The sequence below is a fragment of the Hemiscyllium ocellatum genome, chromosome 19 (genome assembly GCF_020745735.1).
Source record: "Hemiscyllium ocellatum isolate sHemOce1 chromosome 19, sHemOce1.pat.X.cur, whole genome shotgun sequence".
In the NCBI taxonomy this organism is placed as follows: Eukaryota; Metazoa; Chordata; class Chondrichthyes; order Orectolobiformes; family Hemiscylliidae; genus Hemiscyllium; species Hemiscyllium ocellatum.
In genome coordinates, this window is record NC_083419.1 from 62,173,977 (window position 1) to 62,197,567 (window position 23,591).

At 43.9% G+C, this 23,591-nt stretch overlaps 1 protein-coding gene across 2 annotated transcripts in view; it reads right to left on the bottom strand.

The window, feature by feature from the left end:
* The window catches only part of LOC132825007 (DENN domain-containing protein 5B-like), a 299,001-nt gene that overhangs the window by 32,900 nt on the left and 242,510 nt on the right, over positions 1-23,591 (bottom strand). For both annotated transcript variants that reach the window (XM_060839998.1, XM_060839997.1), the window contains 6 exons: positions 22,024-22,120; positions 16,083-16,214; positions 13,308-13,460; positions 13,111-13,189; positions 5,323-5,404; positions 2,751-2,879 (listed from right to left, as the gene is read on the bottom strand). In XM_060839998.1, coding sequence (XP_060695981.1) covers positions 2,751-2,879; positions 5,323-5,404; positions 13,111-13,189; positions 13,308-13,460; positions 16,083-16,214; positions 22,024-22,120 — 672 coding nt within the window. The remainder of the gene's footprint in view (positions 1-2,750; positions 2,880-5,322; positions 5,405-13,110; positions 13,190-13,307; positions 13,461-16,082; positions 16,215-22,023; positions 22,121-23,591) is intronic.

Sequence of the window (23,591 nt, forward strand, 5' to 3'; positions counted from 1 at the left end):
GGACTGTTAGACAGGGTGTCAGAAGCAGAGGGCTTTGAAGCTGAAAGCACAAGAATATGTCATTTGTTGCAACAAGATTTTGCATCATAGTGTCCTGATAGTGCGGAAAGAGGACATTTGGTCCATCAAGCTTACACTGATCCTCTGAAGAGTATTCCACCCAGACCCCAACTCTATTCCCATAACCTTGCATTTCCCATGGCTGATCCACCTTGTCACCACACCCCTGACACTATAAGCAGTTTAGCATGGCCAATCCACCTAACCTAGACATCTTTGGACAATGGAAAGAAACCTACGCAGACGCAGGGAAAATGTGCAAACTCCACACAGACAATCGCCTGGGGTTGGAATTGAACCCAGGTCCTTAGTGCTGAGAGGCAGCAGTGGTAACAACAGAGCCACTGTACCATTCAAGAAGGAACATGAGCTGAGATGGGAACCCATCTAATCAAGAAACATCACTCACTTCCACAATTCCCTCAGATAGCAAGGTAAGGTTAATGGGCTGACTTGCTGCTTTTATTGATCAAACATATACTGGTCGGTCCTTGCTGGCTAGTACACCAAGCCAATAGCCTCACACTTATAGCTGCTCAAATTCATACGGTGGAGGAACTGGCTTTTCTCATTTTATTACACTTTGCTACATCAGATCTAAACTAAGTTCAAAAACAGAAAGTACATTTACTCCATCCACTGATCTGACATGGTAATCAAATTTACGGGTTTTCATCAATCCAGCAAACTAATGTCTGTTAGAAATCAATTACCTGAAGCACATCCATTTACTGGGGCCAAGTTGGCTTCTTAAAAGCCTGAAGTTTGGAGGAGTGTGTGAAAACCGAGGGAGAGTTTTATTTTAGTTATGATAGCCTGCAAATTAAATAAGTTAGACTTGGCACTGTGGTAGTTTTGAGTGAGAGGCTGAGAGAATTTTATTTAAACGTTGCTTGTTTGTAAGCTGTTGAATACCCAGCTAGATATGGTGGAGCCAGTAGAATCTGTAAGGGATTGCCAATGGGATGTGAACAAAGCATTTTAAAATTAAAAGTGTATAAGTGTAGAGGAATGGATAGGGGACTGAAAGCAAGTGGCTACCTTTTTCGGACAGCTGCCACAAGATTAGCAGGCAGAATGGCCATCTCAGGAGTCTACTGCAGCACTCTCAGCATGAGAGATTGTGGCTTTAAGTTGAACATCAGGGAACTTGAGCGCATCATTGAGGTTGGTACACCAGTGTCATACTGAGAGTGTGCTCCAGTACTGGACGCCTTTCCAGTCAGACACTAAACCAAGACTGTTCTGCTCTCTTTGATGAGTCACGAAAGACCCTGCAGCACTGTTTCAAAGAAGGGGAGGTTGCTTCTCCCCTGGTTAGAGACAAAACAAAACTGCAGATGCTGGAATTGTGGGCGGCACGGTTGCACAGTGGTTAGCACTGCTGCCTCACAGCGCCAGAGACCCGGGTTCAATTCCCGACTCAGGTGACTGACTGTGTGGAGTTTGCACATTCTCCCCGTGTCTGCGTGGGTTTCCTCCGGGTACTCCGGTTTCCTCCCACAGTCCAAAGATGTGCAGGTTAGGTGAATTGGCCATGTTAAATTGCCCGTAGTGTTATGTAAAGGGGTAAATGTAGGAGAATGGGTGGGTTGCGCGTCGGCGTGGACTTGTTGGGCCAAAGGGCCTGTTTCCACACTGTAAGTAATCTAATCAGTAGACAGGCAGGAGGCTGGAAGAACGCAGCATCAGGTGGAGAAGCCAACGTTTTGAGTATAACCTTTCTTCAGGACTGGGGAGGTGGGGGTGAGGGGAGTTGCAGATAAAGGGAGATGGGGAAAGAGTTTCGGGTGGGGAGAGGGATGAGGTAATTGGCCGATATTTATCCCTCAGCAATCACCCCCAAAATGGGTTTTGTCAGTCAGCTATCACAGTGACCTGTGGGACCAACTGGCTGCATTGCAACAGTGAGGACACTTTAAAGTTAGAACATATGTCTAAAATTTAGGGGACACAATGGCCTAGTTGTATTAGCCTATTAACACAGCAACTCAGGAAATGATCTGGGGACCTGGGTTCAAATCTCACCATGGCAGATTGTGGAATTTGGATTCAATTAAAAATCAGGAGTCTTAGCCAGGAGGGAATTTACTTAAACTCGGCAATGAACTACTGGCATTAAAACCAAAAGAACTGCAGATGCTGCAAATCAGAAACAAAAACATAAATTGCTGGAAAAGCTCAGCAGGTCTGGCAGCATCTGTGGAGAGAAATCAGAGCTAATGAAGGGTTCCAGTGATCCTTCCTCAGAATTGTAGCATTATCTCTGATTTCCCTTCACAGGGGCTGCCAAACCTGTTGAGCTTTTCCAGCAATTTCTGTTTTTGGCTCTAGTGGTATTACCACTGGCCTGTTAATCCAAAGACCAGGGTCATATTCTCGGGACCTGAATTTGAATCCTACCACAGCAGATGGAACTGAATTCAATATTGAATTTGATTTCAACAAAAATCAAGAATTAACAGTCTAATGATGCCGATTGTTGGAAAAATCCACCTGGTTTACTAATGTCCTCCAGGCAATGAAATCTGCCATTCTTATCCAGTCTGGCCTACACGTGACTCTAGACCCATAACAGTGTGGTTGTGTAACTATCCTCTGGACAATTAGGGATGCCAATAAATGCCAGTCTAGCCGGCGATGCCCACATCCCGCGAACAAATAATAGAGACTTGATTGCTTCAACCTACTTGATAAGACCTTCGTTGAACATGAGTTGCTTGAGCTGTTGAGAAAGCACCTTCTTTTCAAGGGACAGCCTTATCCACGCCCTGGCTCGGCCGACATCTGTTTTGATCTCACTCATGTTTTGGACGTGCCTGAAATAGAAAAGGGCATTCAGATGTCCACACAAAAATGGTCCACCAAGTCCCTTCTGATAATTTCTCCTTTCATCCTACCTCATGGAGCCACTGGCCGGAACGGGATGGGAAAGGAATGAAGGAATCAACAGCCAGCTATAGCTACAGCTCTTGGTAATGCATCCATTATAATGGCAGAAGACTGAGGGTTCAAGGCTCATCAAAGAACTTTGGGTGCCGTATCTGGGGTGACACTTCAATGCAGTATAAGGGAACATTGTGTTGTTGGAGGTCTGTCTTTCAGATGGAACACCATATTGTTCTGCCATGAACATTACTCAAAGAAAGTCAGGATGAGGAGATGCCGGTGTTGGACTGGGGTGGACAAAGTTAAAAATCACACAAAAACAGGTTACAATCCAACAGGTTTATTTGGAAGCACTAGCTTTCGGAGCGACGCTCCTTCATCAGGTAGCTAGTCAGGCAGAAAATCAGGACACTTTTCTGGACTTCCTGAACAACAAAGAACTCTCAATTAACATCATTAAAATAGATTATCAAATCATTATTGCATTGCTGTTTGTGGGAGTTGATGTCTGCAGATTGGCTGCACTGTTTCCTGAATCCTACCACAGTGATCAAAGCTTCAAAAAGGGCCTTAATGGGACATAATGAGGGTATGAAAGGTGCTATGTAAGTGCAAGTCTTTTGCTAACAGATGGTGAAAGTAAGATTTGCCAAATTATTTATAATGTGCAGATGTGGGTTCCTTTGAGTGAAGTCAACAGCCTGTTGCATCAATTATTAACGAGGGTATTCAGTGTTTAATGAGCATACCCCACTTGAATCAACAGCCCGAAACAAAAACAGCCTTTTATATTGATGGGCTGTCTCTGATAGTAATTTCACAGTCACCCTGCAGTATAAAATACAACAGTGAAATTAGTTCATAGCTGACAGCCAAACTAAAGGAAAGAGAAATAAAAATGACAGCACAAAATACCTCAGGGGTATATTCTGAGCAATGTGGTTTCACCTGACTCACTGCCCTGCATAGTACAACATCAAAAAGCAAATGTAAAAGATAGTCATTTAGTATAGAATGTGAATGTTACTGAAAAAAAAACCTGACATGCTGCAGTAACTTATCAGAACAAATTACTGAAAATGCTGGAATCCATACTGCTAACTAAAAAAGCTAGAAATCACAGCAGGTCAGATATCATCCATGGAGAGAGAGCAAATTAATGTTTCGAGTCTAGATAATTCTTCATCGAAGTGTCAGAGCAGTAACTTATTGTCTTTCATCCATCAGGACAAATGCAAAAATGCCAAATCTCAAAGGAAACAACAATGTGTCCTGCATGAGGAACACTGTGTGAACTGGTTGGTAAGTGGACTTTGACTAGTCATATTGATGGGATTGCATGATTGCAAAGTACATTCTGAACAATCCAGGGCATGTCAAGAGTTACATCGATAACCACTCACACTATGACTCACCTACACTTGCTAGAGGCTAGATATATTCATACACGGGGCCCAGTGGTCTGTAGGCAGAGGGAATAGCATTCTGCTTTTTTAATTAAGAAAAGAAACTTGGGGACACAGTTTCCTGGCTCACTCACAAAGGTAAGTCTTAAATAATCATTATTAACTTGCCTTTATTGGAATTAAACAAAAACTTTGGGGAATTCTGTTCCCTGTGCATTGTCAATGAAAAACCACAACCTGTTAAAGTCTACTTGTTAGCCAATCAGCACCATGTTTCTCTTGAAATATAAATTGTTGTTTCCTTTGAAGGTTGGTAACTCTGCACCAGTCAGATGGGACAAGATGCGAACTTCAACAGTGCATCTTATTTTTCAGTAATAGTCAAATACAGAGTATCTGGAACAAAGCTACAAAATGATTTCTGAGTCACTTGTTAGATCTATCAGGGAAGTTTGAATAACGTGGGATTGAGAAGGCTGAGGAAAGATTTTTTTTCGTAAGTGTAAAGAGGTTTGATGGGATTGGTGTAAAGGAAGCGTTTCCACTTTTGGGGAGTCCAAAACTAGAGGTCATTATAGTCACTAATAAATTGAACAGGGACATCTGGAGCAACCTCTTTAACCAGAGATTAGTTAGAATGTGGAGTTTGCTCATAAGCAGATAAGCACATGACGGAAAAGGGATTAGAAAGTTGGACTTGCGATAAAGTAAGGTTAGAGGAGCACGAGCATTAGTATAGATCAGCTACATAGCCTGCTTCTGTCCTGTGAATTCTGTATAATCCCTTCAGTTGATTAGAGACTGAGTGGAACATTGATTGATTATTAGATCTGTTAAGCCCTTGCACTGACGTAAAATATGTTTAGTAAGATTGGTTAGCCGTTGGATGTATTTTGTGTGCGTATGTGTTGAGCTGCAAATATAACGTGCTTTCCCACATTATTCACAACTCACTGCCACAATTTACCTCATGTCATGTATGAGGGAGACTCGGAGGGTTGGCAAGATCAATCCCGAGTCCGATCTTCGCCGTTCAGGCGCCGCTGTGACTGCAAGAACATTCCAGAAAAGCAAAAAAGCAAGTGAGAGTCCGGACTTGAAGGAAGCTTTTATAGAATCCCACAAAGAGACCTTTCACCCATTAAGTCTGCGCTGAAAAAAGAATCTACCCTTGGCCCACTTTCCAGTACTAGGCCCATAGCCTTAGATATTATGACATTTCAAGTACTTATCCAAGTACTTCTGTTAAGGCTGTGAGGTTTCCTGCCTCAACTACCCTTCCGGGTGGTGCATTCCAGACCCTCACCGCATTTCCTCAAATCTTTCCACCTTTCCATAATTATTTTCCTCTAATCGCCTCCAAACCTCCTGCCTTTCACTATAATGTTATGCCCGAGTTCTCACACTTGTGTGCAATTTCCAGATCCTAAATTCTTCTTTTAACAGAGTATTACTCACTGCTCTTGATCATGGTTATAACACAATACCAGGAAGCCATGTCAGTGATCAGGAGACAAGTTTAGACCAAGACAGATTCAGTTGGCTGACCCTCCAGGAATATCTAACAATCTGCAGGCATTAAAGACTAATTCCAGAACACTGCCGTGAGTGACCCCAAGAGTCACAGAAATATTCAAAGGAGATTGTGTGTGTATGTTGAATCATTCTCGTTGAGCATTGTTGGTTTATTAATTACAAGAAAATATTGGAAATGGGAGAAAAACAGCTGTTTGCCTGTACATGGTGGCTCAAAGCAGTGTGTCATGTGATCAAACTTTCAAGAATGTTCCAATCAGGAGGTGATAATCCAATCTGAGCCATGCTAGAAGTTATAGGCCTAATAATTTGAGCAAAACAATTCCAAAGCTCCCACAGTCCAAAGATGTGCAGATGAGGTGGATTGAGCATGGTAAGTCGACCCATAAGTGTTCAAGGCCACTCAGGCGAGGTGGGAGTCGGACATAGCCTGAGGAAGTCTCACCATTGGCTCCAAAGCCATCTGTTCTTCTGAGCTTCTTCCACTCACCATGGGAAGTCTCAAACTACACCTCTACTGAATTCCAAATCAAACTAATCTAATTTTCCTCAGAATAAACATTCTATCTCTTTTAGTTATTTTAATAACCTGTTCAGCCATGTTCTGACACACCTCCAGACAGGTGGGACTTGAACCGGGACCTTCTGACTTAGAGGCAGGGATAGTACTATTTGTGCCACAAGACCCTTTCAACATTTTTAAATATGTCCCTAAGGTGCATGTTGCATAGATTGTCCACTTAATTCACAGAGCAAGTGAAAATGGTGGTGTGGGGGCAGGGTCATAGTCAGAGAGTCACATATCTTAAATTAAGCTTGTTCCATTTGTCAGCATTTGGTCCCTTGTATCCTTGTAAGCACTTCTTATTCATATAGCCATCCAGATGCCTCTTAAATGATGTAATTGTACCACTCTCCACCACCTTCTCTGGTAGCTCATTCAGTACCCGAACTACCCTCTGTCTCAAAAAAGTTGCCCCTTGTGTTCCTTTTAAATTTAAACAGTGGCACCTTGTTTGCCAACCTCCAGTCTTCCGGCATCTCGCCTGTGACTATCAATGATACGAATATCTCAGCAAGAGGCCCAGCAATCACTTCCCTCACTTCCCACAGAGTTCTAGGGTACACCTGATCAGGTCCTGGGGATTTATCCATCTTGATGCATTTTGAGACAACCAGCATCTCCTCATCTATAATATGAACGTTTTTCAAGATGTCGTTATTTGTTTCCCCATGTTCTCTATCTTTCATATCCTGCTCCACAATAAACACTGATGCAAAATCATTGTTTTGTATCTTACCCATCTCCTGTGGCTCCACACGCAGGTTGCCTCGCTGATCTTTAAGGGGTCCTGTTCTCTCCCTGGTCACTCTTGTGTCCTTAACATATTTGTAGAATCCCTTTGGATTCTATTTAACCCTATTTGTCAAAGCTACCTCACAACCCCTTTTTGCCCTCCTGATTTCCCTCTTAAGTATACTTGTTTGTCTTTATATTCTTCTGGGGATTCATTCATTGCCTATATTTGACCTCTGTCACTTGACTAGTGATCCCGAGACCACAATTCAAATCCCACCATGGCATTTAGTCTGATTTAAGTTTTATCAGTCAACATAGAATTGAAAAGCTAGTAAGAGTGATCTTTAAACTGTTGGTAATTGTTGTAAACACCATTCCACTCACTAATGGCCTTCAGGAAAGGAAATCTGCCATATGTATCGAGAGGTTCAGGTTAATGTACTGGGAACATGAATTCAAATTCAATTTAAAGATGTGGAATATAAATCTAATCCCAGTAATAATGATCATGAAACTATCTCAATTGTCATAAAATATATCTGGGTCAGTAATTATCTTCAGGGAAGGAAATATTGTGTCCTTACTTGGTCTGGCTTACACGTGACTCCAGACTCATGTGAGTAATATGATTGACACTTAACTGCCCTCTGAAATGGTCTAGCAAGCCAATCAATTCAAGGGAAGTTAGGGATGGGCAACTCACATTGTCCTTCCTGACAACATATACACCTCCTGAAAAAATGAATGCTTGTGCAATTAGTTTTGAATTTAATCCAAGGTCTGGCGCCTTTAGTTCTAGTTCTGGTCAACATGAAACACTACATCAATTGACATTGCTGCTTTTAAGATTTTAAAGGGATGAGGTAAAGTGTCAGAGATAACTCCACAGAGGCAGGTATCCTGTCACCAACTCACTCTATTTACATGTGGAGAGTCCTTGACACAGATTCAGCTCCCTCACAGCCAGCTCCTAGAGTGGACAGTTCCCCTGACTCTCTGTTTATATCTGTCACCCAGGGCTCCGTGGTTGGGACCAGATTAACAGACCCAATCAGGGAACTCACATTCTATTATGTCCAACTGGCTGACCTCGTTACAATCACTACAGTGCCACCTCTCAGTATCCAATATTCCAAATACACTAACTATCCATAAGGAGCAGGATTACCTCACCATTTTATCTCAATACTGATCCTTAAACACATCTGGTTGGCTTTACTCCCTGCCATCTAGCAATGTGAACGCATGAGTTGGGAACAAAGGCAGGACATTCAGCCCCTCAAGCTTGCTTTCTAATTCTATAAGCTCATGGACGATCTATTTTTATTCTGAATTCCACATTCACTCCACATATCCTTGTATGCAGCCGGCCAGAGATGTTAGCTCAATTCCAGCTATACGCTGTGAGCAATGGACCTAATAATTTGGGCAGAACTACTCATGTGTCTGAATGGAGAGGCCCAAATATTGACCCTTGATTTCCATTGATCTATTTACCTCTGCTTTAAAAAGTTTTCAATGGCCCTGCATCCACCATCTTCTCTGGCAGACAGTTCCAAAGGCACACAACCCTCTGGGAGAAAAGATTTCTCCTCTTCTCTGTTCGCTGATTTTCAAACAATGCTCCCTAGTTCTGGATTCACCCAGAAACATCGCCTTCACATCCACATTGTCAGGAGTTAGCACAATTGAATTAAGTCTCCCCCTCACATTTCTAAACTCCAACGGAAACAACCCCAGTCCCTAACCTTTCCTCAAAAGACAACCCACTCATTCCAGGTATCAACCTTATAAATCTCCTCTGAACTATTCCACTACATCTGTTTCCTTCCATAAATAAAGAGATCAAACTGCAGTTTAAGAAGTAATTTTACCAAAGTTCTGCACAAGTGAAGCCTTACCTTTATGTTCAGTTTTTCTCAATAATCAAGGATAGCATTAACTTCCTAAATTACTTGCTGTAGATTAGATTAGACTTACAGTGTGGAAACAGGCCCTTCGGCCCAACAAGTCCACACCGACCCGCCGAAGCGCAACCCACCCATACCCCTACATTTACCCCTTACCTAACACTACGGGCAATTTAGCTTGGCCAATTCACCTGACCCGCACATCTTTGGACTGTGGGAGGAAACCGGAGCACCCGGAGGAAACCCACGCAGACACGGGGAGAACATGCAAACTCCACACAGTCAGTCGCCTGAGTCGGGAATTGAACCCGTGTCTACAGGCGCTGTGAGGCAGCAGTGCTAACCACTGTGCCACCGTGCCGCCCACAATTCCAGCATCTGCAGTTTTGTTTTGTCTCTAACCAGGGGAGAAGCAACCTCCCCTTCTTTGAAACAGTGCTGCAGGGTCTTTCGTGACTCATCAAAGAGAGCAGAACAGTCTTGGTTTAGTGTCTGACTGGAAAGGCGTCCAGTACTGGAGCACACTCTCAGTATGACACTGCATATTAACACTGTACTCATGCACTAGCCCTTCTGCAGCCCAGAGTTCTGTAGCTGTTCTCCATTTACGTCTTACTCTTTTTAAAATTCTTTCTACCAAAGTGAACAATTTCACATTTTCCCACATTATACTCCTTTATGCTAGAATTTTGCCCACTATGTATCAGTCTAGAGTCCTTATGTATTCTTCACCTACCTTTGTGGCAGCTGCAAATATACCCGCTGCTTCCCCATCGATGCCACTGATGTGATTTGTAAAAAGCTAGACCCTCAGCATGGATCCCTGGGAGACCCCACGCATCACATTTGACCAATCAGACAAACAGCCATGTATGCATAATCTACTTTCTGTCAGCCAGGCAGCCAATCCTCTCACCATGCATCTATATGAGCCTCTACACATGTGCGATAACCCTTTATGTGACAGCTCGTCAAATACTTTCTGTTAATCTGACTGTAGTATAAGGAGAGGTGATAACCTAGTGGTATTAGCGCTAGACCATTAATCTAGAGACATGATAATATTCTGGGGCCCTGGGTTCGAATCTGAATTCAATTTTAAAAAATCTGCGATTAAGAGTCTAATAAGACCATGAATCCATTGCTGATTACCAGGGGCAAAAAACCAACTGGTTCACTAATATCCTTAAGGGAAGGAAACTGTTGGCCTTACCTGATCTGGTCTATATGTGACCCCTGACCCACAGCAACATGGTGGACTCTTAACTGCCCTCTAGATAATTCAGGATGAGTAATAAATGCTGGCTTAGCCAGCGATTCCCTCATTCCATGAATGAATAAATTTAAAAAAGGACCTCAAGGGCTTCCACTTATGGAGAGCATGTGTTAGTTTTTCAAGGAACTACAATATATTGGTTAAATGTGATTTCCCTTCCCTTCCCAACTATATTAACTCTTCCCAGTCACCTTCTTGAACAGAGTGGCTTCATTTGTTATTTTCCAGTTTAACTGAACCTTTCCCAAATTAAGGGAATTTTGGAAAATTAATTCCAGTGAGTCTACTTCCTCATTAGCCACAGCTTTTAAGACTTTAGGATGACGTCCATTTGGACCCTGGGACTTGTCAGCTTGCAGCTCCATCATTTTGCACAGTACCTCCTTCCTTAGTGGTTGTGAGTTCACCAAGTTCCTCTCTCCCTTCCAGCTCCTGATTTACAGCTCTTACTGGAATGATTTTGTATCTACTACAGTAAGGACAGAAGCAAATAATTTGTTCATTTCATTCAACATTTCCTTATCGTTTACTAGTGTGGGGTTGAGCTATATGGAGAAGCTGAATAGGCTGGGGCTATTTTCCCTGGAGCGTTGGAGCCTGAGGGCTGACATTATAGAGGTTTATAAAATCATGAGGGGCATGGATAGGATAAATAGACAAATGTCTTTTCCCTCGGGTTGGGGAGTTTACAACGAGAGGGCATTGGTTTAAGGCAAGAGGGGAATGACTTAAAAGGGACACAACGGGCAACGTTGTCACTCAGAGGGTGGTGTTTGTATGGAATGAGCTGCCAGAGAAAATGGTGGAGGCTGGTACAATTACAACATTTAAAAGGCTTCTGGATGGGTATATGAATAGGAAGGGTTTAGAGTGATATGGGCCGGGTGCTGGCAAATGGGACCAGATTAATTTAGAATATCTGGTCGGCATGGATGAGTTGAACTGAAGGGTCTGTTTCCCCATGCTGTACATCTCAATGACTCTATGACTCAGAACTTCCCAGTCTCAGTCTCTAGATGACCAGCAGTCACTGGACTTACACCTCTTTCTTTTTCAATCCTTGTAGAAACTCTTACTTACCTTTGTTTACATTTCAAGATAGTTCCCTCTTATACTTTATTTGTTCCTCCTGATTAATTTTTTTCATCATTCTTTGCCATTTTTATATCCTGTCCAACCTCTGACCTGCCACTCACCTTTCCACTATTATATGATTTTTCTTTCCTTAAGTTTGATGCTTCCCTTAACTTCTTCAGCTAGCAATGATCATAGATCCTCTCCTTGGACTTTTTCTTTATAATTCCAACCTTATATCGTGGTTGCTGCTGCCTTAAGGTGTCATTTTTCCGAAGGTCAATAATTAACTTTCTCCCATTGCACAATACCAAGTCTCATATAACCTGCTCTCTGGTTGGTTCCAGAATGCGCTACTTTAAGAAACTTTTGCAAAAGCATTCTATGAACTCCACATCCAAGCTACTACTGCTAATTTGATTTTTCCAGATTATGTGAAGACGAAAGCCATTCCTGATTTTTGTTGTTCCTTTATTATTTCTTCTTCCTGCATTGTGGTTCCTATTCAAGAACCTATCGATCACTCCCACTGGCGGCTTATTTGTTCTACCATTCCTCAGTTACACCGAAATCCTGATCATCTCAATGAAGCTCATGTATTACACAAATGCATCTTTGATTACACCCTCCACCTTTCCCTAGCTTCCTATTTTCCTCAAATGCTGTACAATTCCCAATATTTAGGATTCAATCCTTATCACCCTGCAGCCACTTCTCCATAGCAGCTATCAGATAATGTCAATTCAATTCAATGTGCACTACTAATCAATGAATATTTTCATGCATCCTACGTGTTTTCAGATACAGCTTTTAATTTCAACTTTTTGTTGGCCTCATAACACCTCGTCTAGACTGTGATGGATTATTAAGGTTATTTTTTTCTTCTTTGTCCCTTCCTACCATTCCCTGTCTTTCATTTCCAATATTTATTTTTTGCTTCTCTGTCTCAACCACTCCACTTGATTTGCTACATCTACCCTCGACCGTCCCCCCTTGTTCGGTTTGGAGACTTCTCTTCCTTCCCTAGTTCTGCAGCTTGCTAGAACACCACTCCCAGAATGTGTAGACCATCCCATGGTATAGATCCCACTTTCCCCCGTTCTGATGCCAAACTCAAATCCACATCTCCCACCCGGTCGTTGAGCCATTCAATCATTTCTCTGATCATATTTGCTTCTATGTCGACTTGCATGTGGCTAAGATAAATTATTTGAGGTCCTGCTTTATAATTTAGCACCTAACCCTCAGCAGAACCTCTTTCTTAGTTCTTGTCATTGGTATCAATGTAGACTACTCTAGCCAAGAACAGATATCTCAAACACTGGCATTGAACAGACAACACGACCATTTGTCTCACACTCTTTCTTTTGAAGAGAAGTGCCAATCCTCCTTATTATACTGTCCCCTACTACCACCAAACTCTTATTCACTGTCCCCTATATGCATGGTGATTGGTACCATGATGCTGTTGTCAGGTAGCTCATCCCTCCTGCAGCTCCCACTGCCATCTGACAAACACTGTTGCAATCGTTTCAACCTATTGTTAATTCAGACCCCGCATATCCCTCTCCCCACCTCAATCTCTCATTTATTGAGCACATTACTCCCCTTCGACTAATGCGATTGATAGCCACTTCTTGCAAGCAGATATTTGCTCACCTGGTGTCTCTACTGTTGCGTCTCGCTTCTCCTCAGTCTCCTGATAGTGCAGTAGGTGTGACCAGAGAGCTGACTTCCCCTGTATTAAACAAGGAAAGAACAAATGCTGAGTGATCCACTGAATCATGAGGAGTCCTGCACTCCATGGTACACAATGTTAAACCTAAGGTCAGGCAGAGCCACTCTGAAAGACACACCTGTTTGATAAGCAGACCATGACTCCAGATTCTCTCCAACAAGTCACACAGGCTGGCTATCAGTGTGTTCTCCTCCAAGCCAGTAATATTGGCCTCTCCATGTCCCAGCTCCACTGCCTCGTGCCCCATCTTTTCCACCAACATCCGTTTAGTCTGCAACAGAAGACCTCCAGTTAGTTGCTTGGTGTTATACAACTGGAATATCATCGACAAGAGACACCCGCTGTACAAACATTTCATCTTACATTCATCAGGACAGAATCACAAGAATACCAAATCTTAAAGTGAGCCACAATTTATTCTGCTTGAGGAAAAGGTGCTGCCTGCTTGACCAATTGACTTTGATTGGTCGAGTCATTGCCATGGAGAATGCACCCGTCTACTATGGCCCCTAATTTTTGAGTTTACTGACCTCACTTCCATCTCTTTTAAACAGCAAAATTCGATCACACAATTTGAAATTTTTAACTGATCTCAAGCCTCAATAGTCTTTGGAAGTGAGTCCTGAACATTTAAGCTTTAACTTGATGGCTAATCCCACTTTTCTGAATTTTTTCACTCGACAAATTTTCCTTTCTGTCTACCCTACCAAACCTTTTAGCGGCTCACTTAGATTCCTATTCCTGTACGCAAGACAATCCAAGTTCAATCTCTGCAAGTTGACCCTCTGTGCCTGGTGCCAAAGTAATGAACCTGTTCTGCTCCAATTTGCATCTTTCTCAGGTGCACTCTGATCTAACTAGGGTTTCAGACAGATGGAGCAGGACTTAAAACCACCCGTGTGAATTTCAGCCCCTATGGGATGATGGTTAATATTCAATTAGCCTGTTGAGTTTTTAAAAACATATGTTTCTCCACCGGTTTTTAGCGATTCCTATACTGTGGCATGGTGGCTCAGTGGTTAGCACTGCTGCCTCAAAGTGCCAGAGACCTGGGGTCAATTCCAGACGTGGGTGACAGTGTGTGTGTGGAGATTGCATGTTCTCCCCCATGTCTGTGTGGGTTTCCTCTGGGTGCTCCAGTTTCCTCCCACAGTCCAAAGATGTGCAGGTCGGGTGGATTGGCTGTGCTAAATTCTCCACAATATTCAAGGTGGGTTGGCCATGGTAAACGCAGGGTTACCGGGATGAGGTGGGGCATTGGAACTGAAAGGGATGCTTGTGGGTGTAGACTCAATGGGCCAAATGGCCTCTTGCTGCACTGTAAGCTTTCTACAATTCTATACATGTACCTCTCAGTTCTTTCATAGCTCATAACACCGTATTGTTTAGTGAAAATCTCAGGACACTACCAGGGACGTGTTACTAACTGGTGTGCAGATCTCTTGACCCTATATCTTGCCTTTTACCTCATAATGTCTTCCCCACCAATCCATTCTCGCTTCGCACTCTTGCCAGCTACCTTGCAACTCCCAGCTGTCAGTCTGGCTGAGTTAAGAGTAGTTCTGCCCAAATCCTAAGATTGACAATTCAGGCCCTACTTCAGAATGCTAGCTTGGAGAGCCAGGGAACAGAGCAGCTTCAAAGGTGGGCGTTTGGCCCGCTGTGCTTGTCCCAGCTTTCACCGAGGATCCATTCGATTATCCAACTTGCCTGCTCTTCCCCGACAGCTTGGCAATTTTGAAATCCATTTTGAAAACTCCTGCTGAATCATCTTCCACCAACCTTTCAGGCAGTATTTGCCAGATCATCATCACTTGGTACATGTTTTTTCCTAATCTGTGGTTCTTTTGCAAATGTCCTTAAATCTGAGTCCTCAGATCATCTCGAATTTCTCACACTTGCATGATTTTGAACACCTCTGTCAAAAGTCCCTTTAACCTTCTCTACTCTCAAACAATAATCTGATTTCTCCAATGTGCTCAACAAACAGCAACCGTTTAATTTAGTTCTGTTTTCCTAAGCTCCCCTCTGCCTCCTCCTTGACATCCTTCCGAACAGTGGATTCCAGAGCTGGACATGACATTCCAGATGAGGCATAACCTTTCAAGGGTTAGTATAACCTCCTGGATTTTGTGTGTTGTTCATAAAGCCAAAGATCCCACGTGAATTTTTTTTTAACCAGCCTTTTTAATTCTGTCCTGCCACCTTCACAGACATCATACAACTGTAAAATCCCAACAGTGTGGAAGCAAGCCATTTGACCCATTGAGTCCAAACCCACCCATTGAGGAGCATCCCATGCGGAACCACATCCCAGTGGCTCTTCCAACCAGTGTGGAAGCAGGCCCATTGAGTTCTTACTGACCCTCCGAAGAGCATCCCACCCAGACCAACACTGCCACCGCCTCCCTGTATCACTGCATTTCCCATGGCTAAACTACCTAACCTGCACATCCCTGGACAATATGGGCAATTTAGTATGGCCAATCCACCTAACCTGCACATCTTTGGAATGTGGGAGGAAACCGGAGGAAAACCGCGCAGACATGGGGAAAATATGCAAACTTCACACAGACAGTCGCCCGAGGTTGGAATCATAACCCGGGTCCCTGGCGCTGTGAGGCAGCAGTGCTAGCCACTGAGCCACCATACTGCCCCACTGGGAACATCCTTCCTGCATGAACCCTGTCAAGGTTCAGGAGTCAGAACAGCTCCACCTCTCTGTACCGAAGGCCCCAACAGCAGCTGAAACCCCATTGAGATGAGGAATTAAAACTCAGTACCAGGCAAAAGAGAGAGGGAGGGGAAGAATTAACCACTTCATTCACCTGTCCTAACTTTGTACTCTGATCTTTGCGTAACTGAGAAAAACAAAAGAAAACAACCAGGTTACCTTGATGCGACATTCTTTGAGCAGACCTTCAACAAACTTCCAGTTAGTCTGTGCAATGACAGCAGGGGAGAGGTCGGAGAGTTTGGGTTGCCGTAGGCTTTTTCCAATACTCCTGGCCTCCTGGATGTATTTCTGTTAACAAGAGCAGATGTATTGACATTGGCTCCATTAAAATATCCAACAGACTCCTGTGATATCATCCCTCACTGACTTGTATCAGGTTGCAAATGACGCAGAAAACATAGGAGTGGGCCATTCATGGCTCACCATACAACTCAATAGCCTGTTTCTGCTTTTCCCCTACATTCTTTGATTGCCTTAGCCCCAAGTATTCTGTCAAACTCTTCCTTGAAATCATACAATGTTTTGGCCTCAACTCCTTCTATAGTAGCAAATCCCACAGGCTTAGTGGGTGAAGAAATTGCTCCTCCTCTCAGTCCTAAATGGTTTACCCGTTATCCTTAGATAGTGACTCCTTGTGATGGGAGGAGAGGGATGTGGCCAGATCTTTCTTAATATGCCAATCGCTGGTCAATCCAATGAGACCCAGGGCTTGAGCATCACTCCCTTTCTGTTTTTATTTTAAGAACTGTGGATTTGAGGTGTTGTTGGATCACAAACTAATGTAGATCATCAAACAGCAATGATGAATAAATGGTGCAGGACAGGGACAGCAATGTTCAGAAGTCATGCAACTTGAAGAGAAGAAAGGGGGAGAAAGGGGAGGAAGGGGGGGAAGTGAGGGAAGGGGAGGAAGAGGAGGATGGGGAGGGGGGAGCTAGACGAGAACAGGGAGGAAAAGAAGGAAGTGGGAGAAGAGAAAAAGGGAAAGGAGGTAGGTGCGGTGAAAGAGGAGAGAGGGAGGAGAGGAGGAGGGAGTACTCATTAAATGTAAACAACAGAAAATGCTGAGGAAAAAGCTGGTAATATTGTCTGATCGCAAAGCAATTGACTTTCTTTGGACCTGACAATCTTTCTGCACAGCCAGTGACTTCTTCCAAGTCCTTATCTCTTTACAGAACCAAATCCTTTCTATAGGACAGACAGACATTTCCTCTTCCTGTTACTGCCTTCAAACAGAATCAGATTTCACTGACTGCTTTCCAGAACAAAAAAATACCAAAACGGAAGAACAGGTTAATTTTCTCGGTAAACCACAGGTGCACAGTCATGTTGTTCAGTCAAAGGGTGAAGTGAGGAGTCAAAAGTTCAAGTGCCACTCTGCATCACATCACATGAGTTGAGCAATGAGGAAGGTCTGAGCGGATGAGCAGTGCAGGGAGAATACAAGGTGGGGAGGTGAAGGTGAGCAATTGTCAGAACAAGTCTCGGGGAGACGCAGTGAGGTAAGGTGCAGTTGGGTGAAGGAGATTCTGTAGAGTCACTGCTACATCAGAGTCCCTTTAAAATTGGATTGGAGCACATTTATGCCAGCTCAAAGCAGGCCTATCACATAATCCACTGCTCACGCACCAATAATTGGAAATAAACTGGCAACATCGAACTGAAATGACTTATGCAAAATAAGAAACAAGGCTTTGGGATGGGGGTGTGTGGGTAACATGGGGCTGATCATTGGAGCAGGGCAGATAGGGGCTTCACCCAGCGTGCAACAGCAGTGTGAGGACTCTTGTGTAGGGGCAGTATCCCTACCTTGGGACCAGGAGGCCTGAGATCAAGTCCCACCTGCTCCATTGGTCTGTGATAACATCTCAGGACAGGTCGATATAAAAGACCGCTTATTGTGAAAGGATAGGTTGCTTAAATGTCTCTGAAGCATCAGAGATTACAGGGTGACTGGAATAAGATATTGTTGAAAAGAGTTTTAAGATCCTTGTTATGGAGGATCTATTTGCTCTGATGTGTGGGCTAGCTAGAACAAGGGGACACCATTAGAAAATTAGGGTCAGGCTAATCAGGAAGCTCCTGTTACAAAACTTGGAACTCTCTCTCCAAGAAGTTGGGGATACTTGGACGATCAGAGCTTTCAAGATTACACTTAGTCAATCTTCAAGACTGAGTACTTGGAAGAAAAGCAAAAGAGTTTAATGGCAGATCACCTACAGTCTAAGCTATGGGGGAGGCACAAAGGGTTAAACGGCTGACTCCTGTTCCTACTTTTCTGGCTCTGGGAGGGCCAAAAATCATGTCCACTCCCCAGTGCTTGATTAACAAAAAAGAATAAGACAATGAACAATGCTGACTTTTGAGTTAATCTTATCGGACACTTGAAAGAGGCGTTGGAGAAGGAGTTTGAGTTTAGTCAGCCAAGTGCAAATCCTGCTTCGGTGAGCTTGCCTGACAGATCTCGTGAATCAAGGCTGTGGATTATTAGAGTGTCTTATCATACCCCTTCACACAGAGCCCGAGCCCCGACATACCAGTGAGCACTCGGAGAAGGATTTTTTGGGAGGTCGTACAGGTGGGTGCTGCCCCTGGTCCCACTCCCAGAAAGCCATAGAGTTGTGCTGGACCAGGAGGCTTCCAGCTGGCTGAAGGCAAGAAAGGACAACGCAAAATGTGCGAGGGCAAGAGAAAGAACAGGGGTTGGTAAAGAAAAGAGGCACGTGAACACAAAAAGTAAGGCAAACCATCTTCAAAAGTAACACTAATGACAAGCAAAGTTTCCAAACCTGGTGGATTCACTCTGGCAAAACGCAGGGGGGGGTGATAGAGTTGGCCTGAGAGAAACCTGATGAGATTGTGTGTACAGTTTTGCTGCCAACTGTTGATTTTTAAAAAAATTTTTCTAATCAACCTGTTTTGATGGTAATACACACCTCTGGAGTAGGTACGACGTGAACCTGGGCCTCTGCGTCCAGGGATAGGGACACTACCACAAGAGGGCCCGAAGCCAACCATTGATTTTTAGAAACAAATAATGTTTTTTTTTCTAATCAATCTGTTCAAAGATACTGCTGTACACGTCTGGAGCAGCTGGGACTTGAAACTGGGCCTCACGGTCTAGGGGTAGGGACACTACCACTGCACCACAAGACGGCTCAGGGGTCTGCAGCTCGATTTTTTAAAGAAATAATCGAATTTTTTAATCAATCTGTTCAGAGATGTTATTATACACCCCTGGAGCCAATGGGACTTGAACTTTGGTTTCCCAGTTCAGAGATAGGGACAGTACCACTGCGCTACAAGAGGATACCAAACCAACTTTTGACAGCAGAGTCCCTATATTAGGGATAGGAGATGCACATCAGAAGTAATTTCTGAGTTGTATCCACTAACTCTTGCTCCTAAGTGAAAAATTAGCAGCAGCTTCAGTTCTGATACCATTATTGCAAGTGTGTTGAGGTCCACTGAGACTGCACCTGGAGTATTATCCATAGTTTTGGTCTCCTTACCCAAGGAAGGACATACTTGCCATGGAGGGAGTGCAACAAAGACCGATACCAGCATTGTTCTGTGAGGAGAGAAAGCCTATATTCTCTATAGTTTCAAAGATTGAACAGTGATCCTATTTCGGGCATAAAATATTCTTAGAGATTGACAGAGTAGATGCAGAAAGGATGCTTCCTTGGTTTGGTAGGGATAGTGGGGGGCTGGTTAGGGTAACATTCTCAGAAGAAGGTGCAATTTATTTAAGACTGAGACAGGGAGGAATTTCTTCACCCAGAGGGTGGTGAATCTTTAGAATTCTTCACCTCAGAAAGGACCAGTCACTGAGTCCGTTAAAGTTGGAGATCAGTGGATTTGTACACTCAAAAAACAAGGGATCTGGACAGAGTAGGTGAAAAGGGCAATCAGGTACAAGATCAGTCATGATATAGTTAAATGTTGATGGACTGAATGGCCTGCTCCTATTCCTATGTTCCCATGGTAACACTCACCATCAAAATGGCCCCTGACAATCTACACACACATGATGAGATTGCGAAGAGCTGCTCACAGCCATGGAGCTATCCTCCAGAACAAGTCCAGTGTTTTTAGCTGAGCTGGTAAATATCTCACAAAGTACATCCCAGTCTCTCTGTCACTGAAGCCTACAGCCCTCCTGTGTAGATGTCACATCCCAATGAAGCCTCTCTGTGTACAGCTGCCAAATAAACGCCAATTACTGCCCAATTAGCTGCATGTTCTGAGCCTGTGCCCACTGGGGATTAGACCGAGACTAACTAAATTAACTGCCTGTTGTATTTTTCTGTCTGGGAATCAGAGGAACCTTGTTAACGGTCATTAACGAAACCAACCTCTCCTCAAAACCAGCAGTTAACAACAACTCGACTGTTGACGCATTACAGGAAAAAGAGCATGTCCTCTACACTCTGGGGCGGCTGCCAGTATTCTGCAATGTAAACACGTTCAGGTTTCAGGACTCACTGGCAACTTCAATTTCCCAGAATGTGGAGATACGCCAATTTGTCATTAGGCTCAGCACTCATCCTATAATCATCAAACGTTGATCCTGCGTTCTTCAAGTCTTTGAATTCACTACACAGAGAGAATGTCCATAAATCCCTGAGAAAAGGTGCTAAATTAGAAATGGTGTTGTACTGACATGGGTTAAACTCCATTTGGAATTCAAGGCTCAACCAAATCTGAGGAGACAGCTCCGTAGAATCCCCACCAATTGACATAGAAACAGGAGGTGGAGGTGATTCAGAAGATTTTTGCAATTACTTTCCCTGTGGTGGACAATAGGGAGATCCCTCGGCGGTTAGCATAATCAGTCTTATCTCACACTGGAGTCTCAGTTGAGGAGATCCTTGAAGTGCTCAAGGGTGGACAACAATGACGGAATAGAACATTGTCCCCATTTTGCCAACCCAGCCTTTGGCTAACTGAGAACATAGTGTTTGTAGTGCCAGGTCCATTCATCTTCATCACCTTCAAGTGGCCTTCCCTACATCACATGGTAAGAACTGGGATGTTCACTGATGATTGCACGAAAGTCAGCACCATTTGCATTTCCTCAACGAAACAGTCTGCATCCAATCCAAATTTGGGCTGACGTGGTAACTAATCAGCACCATTCGTGAGTCCTCAGATACTGAGGCAGTCAATGTTCAAATGCAACAAGATCTGGATAGTATCCAGGTCTGGGTTGACAAGTTACAGACTTGACAATATCCAGGACTAAGCAGCCCGCTTGATTGGCACCACATCCACAAAGATCCACTCCCTCCACCAGCTCTCAGTAGCAGCAGTGTGTACTATCTACAAGATGCACTGCAGAAATCCAACAAAGATCCCAGGCTTTTCAAACCCATCACCATCTTGAAGGTCAAGGGCAGCAGATACATGGGAACACCATCATCTGCAAGTTCCTCTCCAAGCCACTCATTTACCGGAGTTGGAAATGTATGAACCACTGTGAACTGCAGATGTTTACACTTTCAAACCAAATGCTGTCTGTTCTTCCTTTCTTTAGTAAAGGTAAAGAGAAGAGGCTCTGTTACAGTTCACCAAACCTCCACCGATTCACCATTCCATAGGTCAAGCTGGAATAAAAATCACCTCGCTGACAAAGTCCCCCTGTTAAAGTCCTAAGAATATAGCGGTTGCAATGCCAGGTCCATTTATTTTCATCATCTTCATCACTCAGGACTGGCACATGAATAGTCAGGGTTCAAACTGGCATGAGGTCACTTTGGGTCATTGCAGGCCAAGGGAACTCTGGGTCTTTGCAGGTTAAGGGCACTCTGGGTCATTGCAGGCCAAGGGAACTCTGGTTTTGTGTAGGTCAAGGGCAGCTGGGTCATTGCAAGCCAAGGAAACTCTGGTCATTGCAGACCAACAGCACTCTGGGTCATTGTAGGTCAGGGGAACTTGGTCATTGCAGGCTAAGGGCACTCTGGGTCACTGCAGGCCAAGAGCGCTGGGGGACAATATTGGGTGAGAGCACTCAAAGGTCACTGTGGGATCAGGACACTTATAATCACTGTGTAACAAGAATAGTAAAGTGGGAATATTCCAGAAGATTATGTACCTCTTTCAGGTCATTGTCCAGAGTCAGATGTTCGGAATGCTGCCGAAGCCGGTCTTTCCTTCGCTGCTGCGCTGTGGAGCTTCGGTTGGCCCATCGACTTCAGATACGGAAAAAACAACAAGAGAGTTTTAACGTACAGCCATTAACAACACCCTGCCTTGTAGGAAAAGAGCAAGAGCTTCATCCAGCTAAGGCAAGACCAACTCCAAGGAAGGCCGTCTGCTCAAATGGTGATGTGGTCTCCGGTCGCTGGAAACAGCAGTTTGGGACAAACACTGGCTTCAGTGTCCCCAGGTCAGGAGATCAGGAAGAGGACGGGATTGGGATTCACCATGCCTCCTAATCCTGATCCATCTTTGATAACACTACCCGAAAGGATATAGTTACTACTTGTTGGGGGAGACTAAGCTACCACTTTCCACCCAAACCCCAATACATTAATGACACTCATCACCTAAATTTCACAAGAAGGATGGCCACACTGTGATAAAGCAGAAAGCTCTGACTGTGTCACAAGCTAAGGGACACATCATTCATCACAGCAGCAAGTGATAACAGGTTCTTGTGGCCTCATGGCAAGATGGAGCCACAGGATGGTGTTCCTGAAATAAAGTTACTGGTTTTCTTTACCTCAGCAGACTCTGTAAATCCCCTTTAGGAGTACAAAGAGACCAACAATATTGCAGCCATAATTATGTTGCTCTCTAGCAAGAGTGCAGAGGGGAGGTTGAGATTTTAGGAACAAGTTAAAAATACACACAGCTGATGAATGGCAGTAACTGTGTGCTGCATTAAAGAATGACGCAGGGACACAGTTTGATCACCAGACCATGCTGCTCTAAAAGGTCATTTCTCAGCAGATTTAGTCACCACTTTGACAAGGTTAATTAAGAATCATTAGACACACTCAAAAAGTCACCCAGGGCAGAAGGTTAAATCCTTCGCAGCTCCATTTTCTTTCAAATAGATTCCCAACTCCACCTGAGGTCCCCTCCACTTTCCACACTGAACCTACCAGCAATGGGACTGCAAAGAATATGTGTTGCCCATTCCCACAATGTTGTTGAGCACACATATGTCCACCCCTTACCAGACTTACACAGAGCCCTCTTAGCCCCCATCCTCCCAGTTTGCAAGTTGCCAGGGGCAAAATTCTCAAACATAAACGTATTAGAGCTACCATCTTTAAATGCAAAAATAATTTAAAAAAAGGAAGAGCTTAGTAGGACATTGGAGCCTATGATGGTGTATCACTCCACTTCATTATATACATACCCCACATCACTGATTATCCCACCAGCACATCTTTCCTAGGCTACAGTTCCCTGAGCAAGTACAAAGCTAGGAGAAAGTGAGGACTGCAGATGCTGGAGATCAGAGCTGAAAATGTGTTGCTGGAAAAGTGCAGCAGGTCAGGCAGCATCAAAGGAACAGGGGAATCGATGTTTCGGGCATGAGCCCTTCTTCAGGAAGGTACAAAGCTTTCATCCTCAGACAAGGGCCTCTGAGCTATTTAGACATTGCAGTCAAACCCAATCTCACAAGTGCATTCTCCGTGTTTAAAGGCA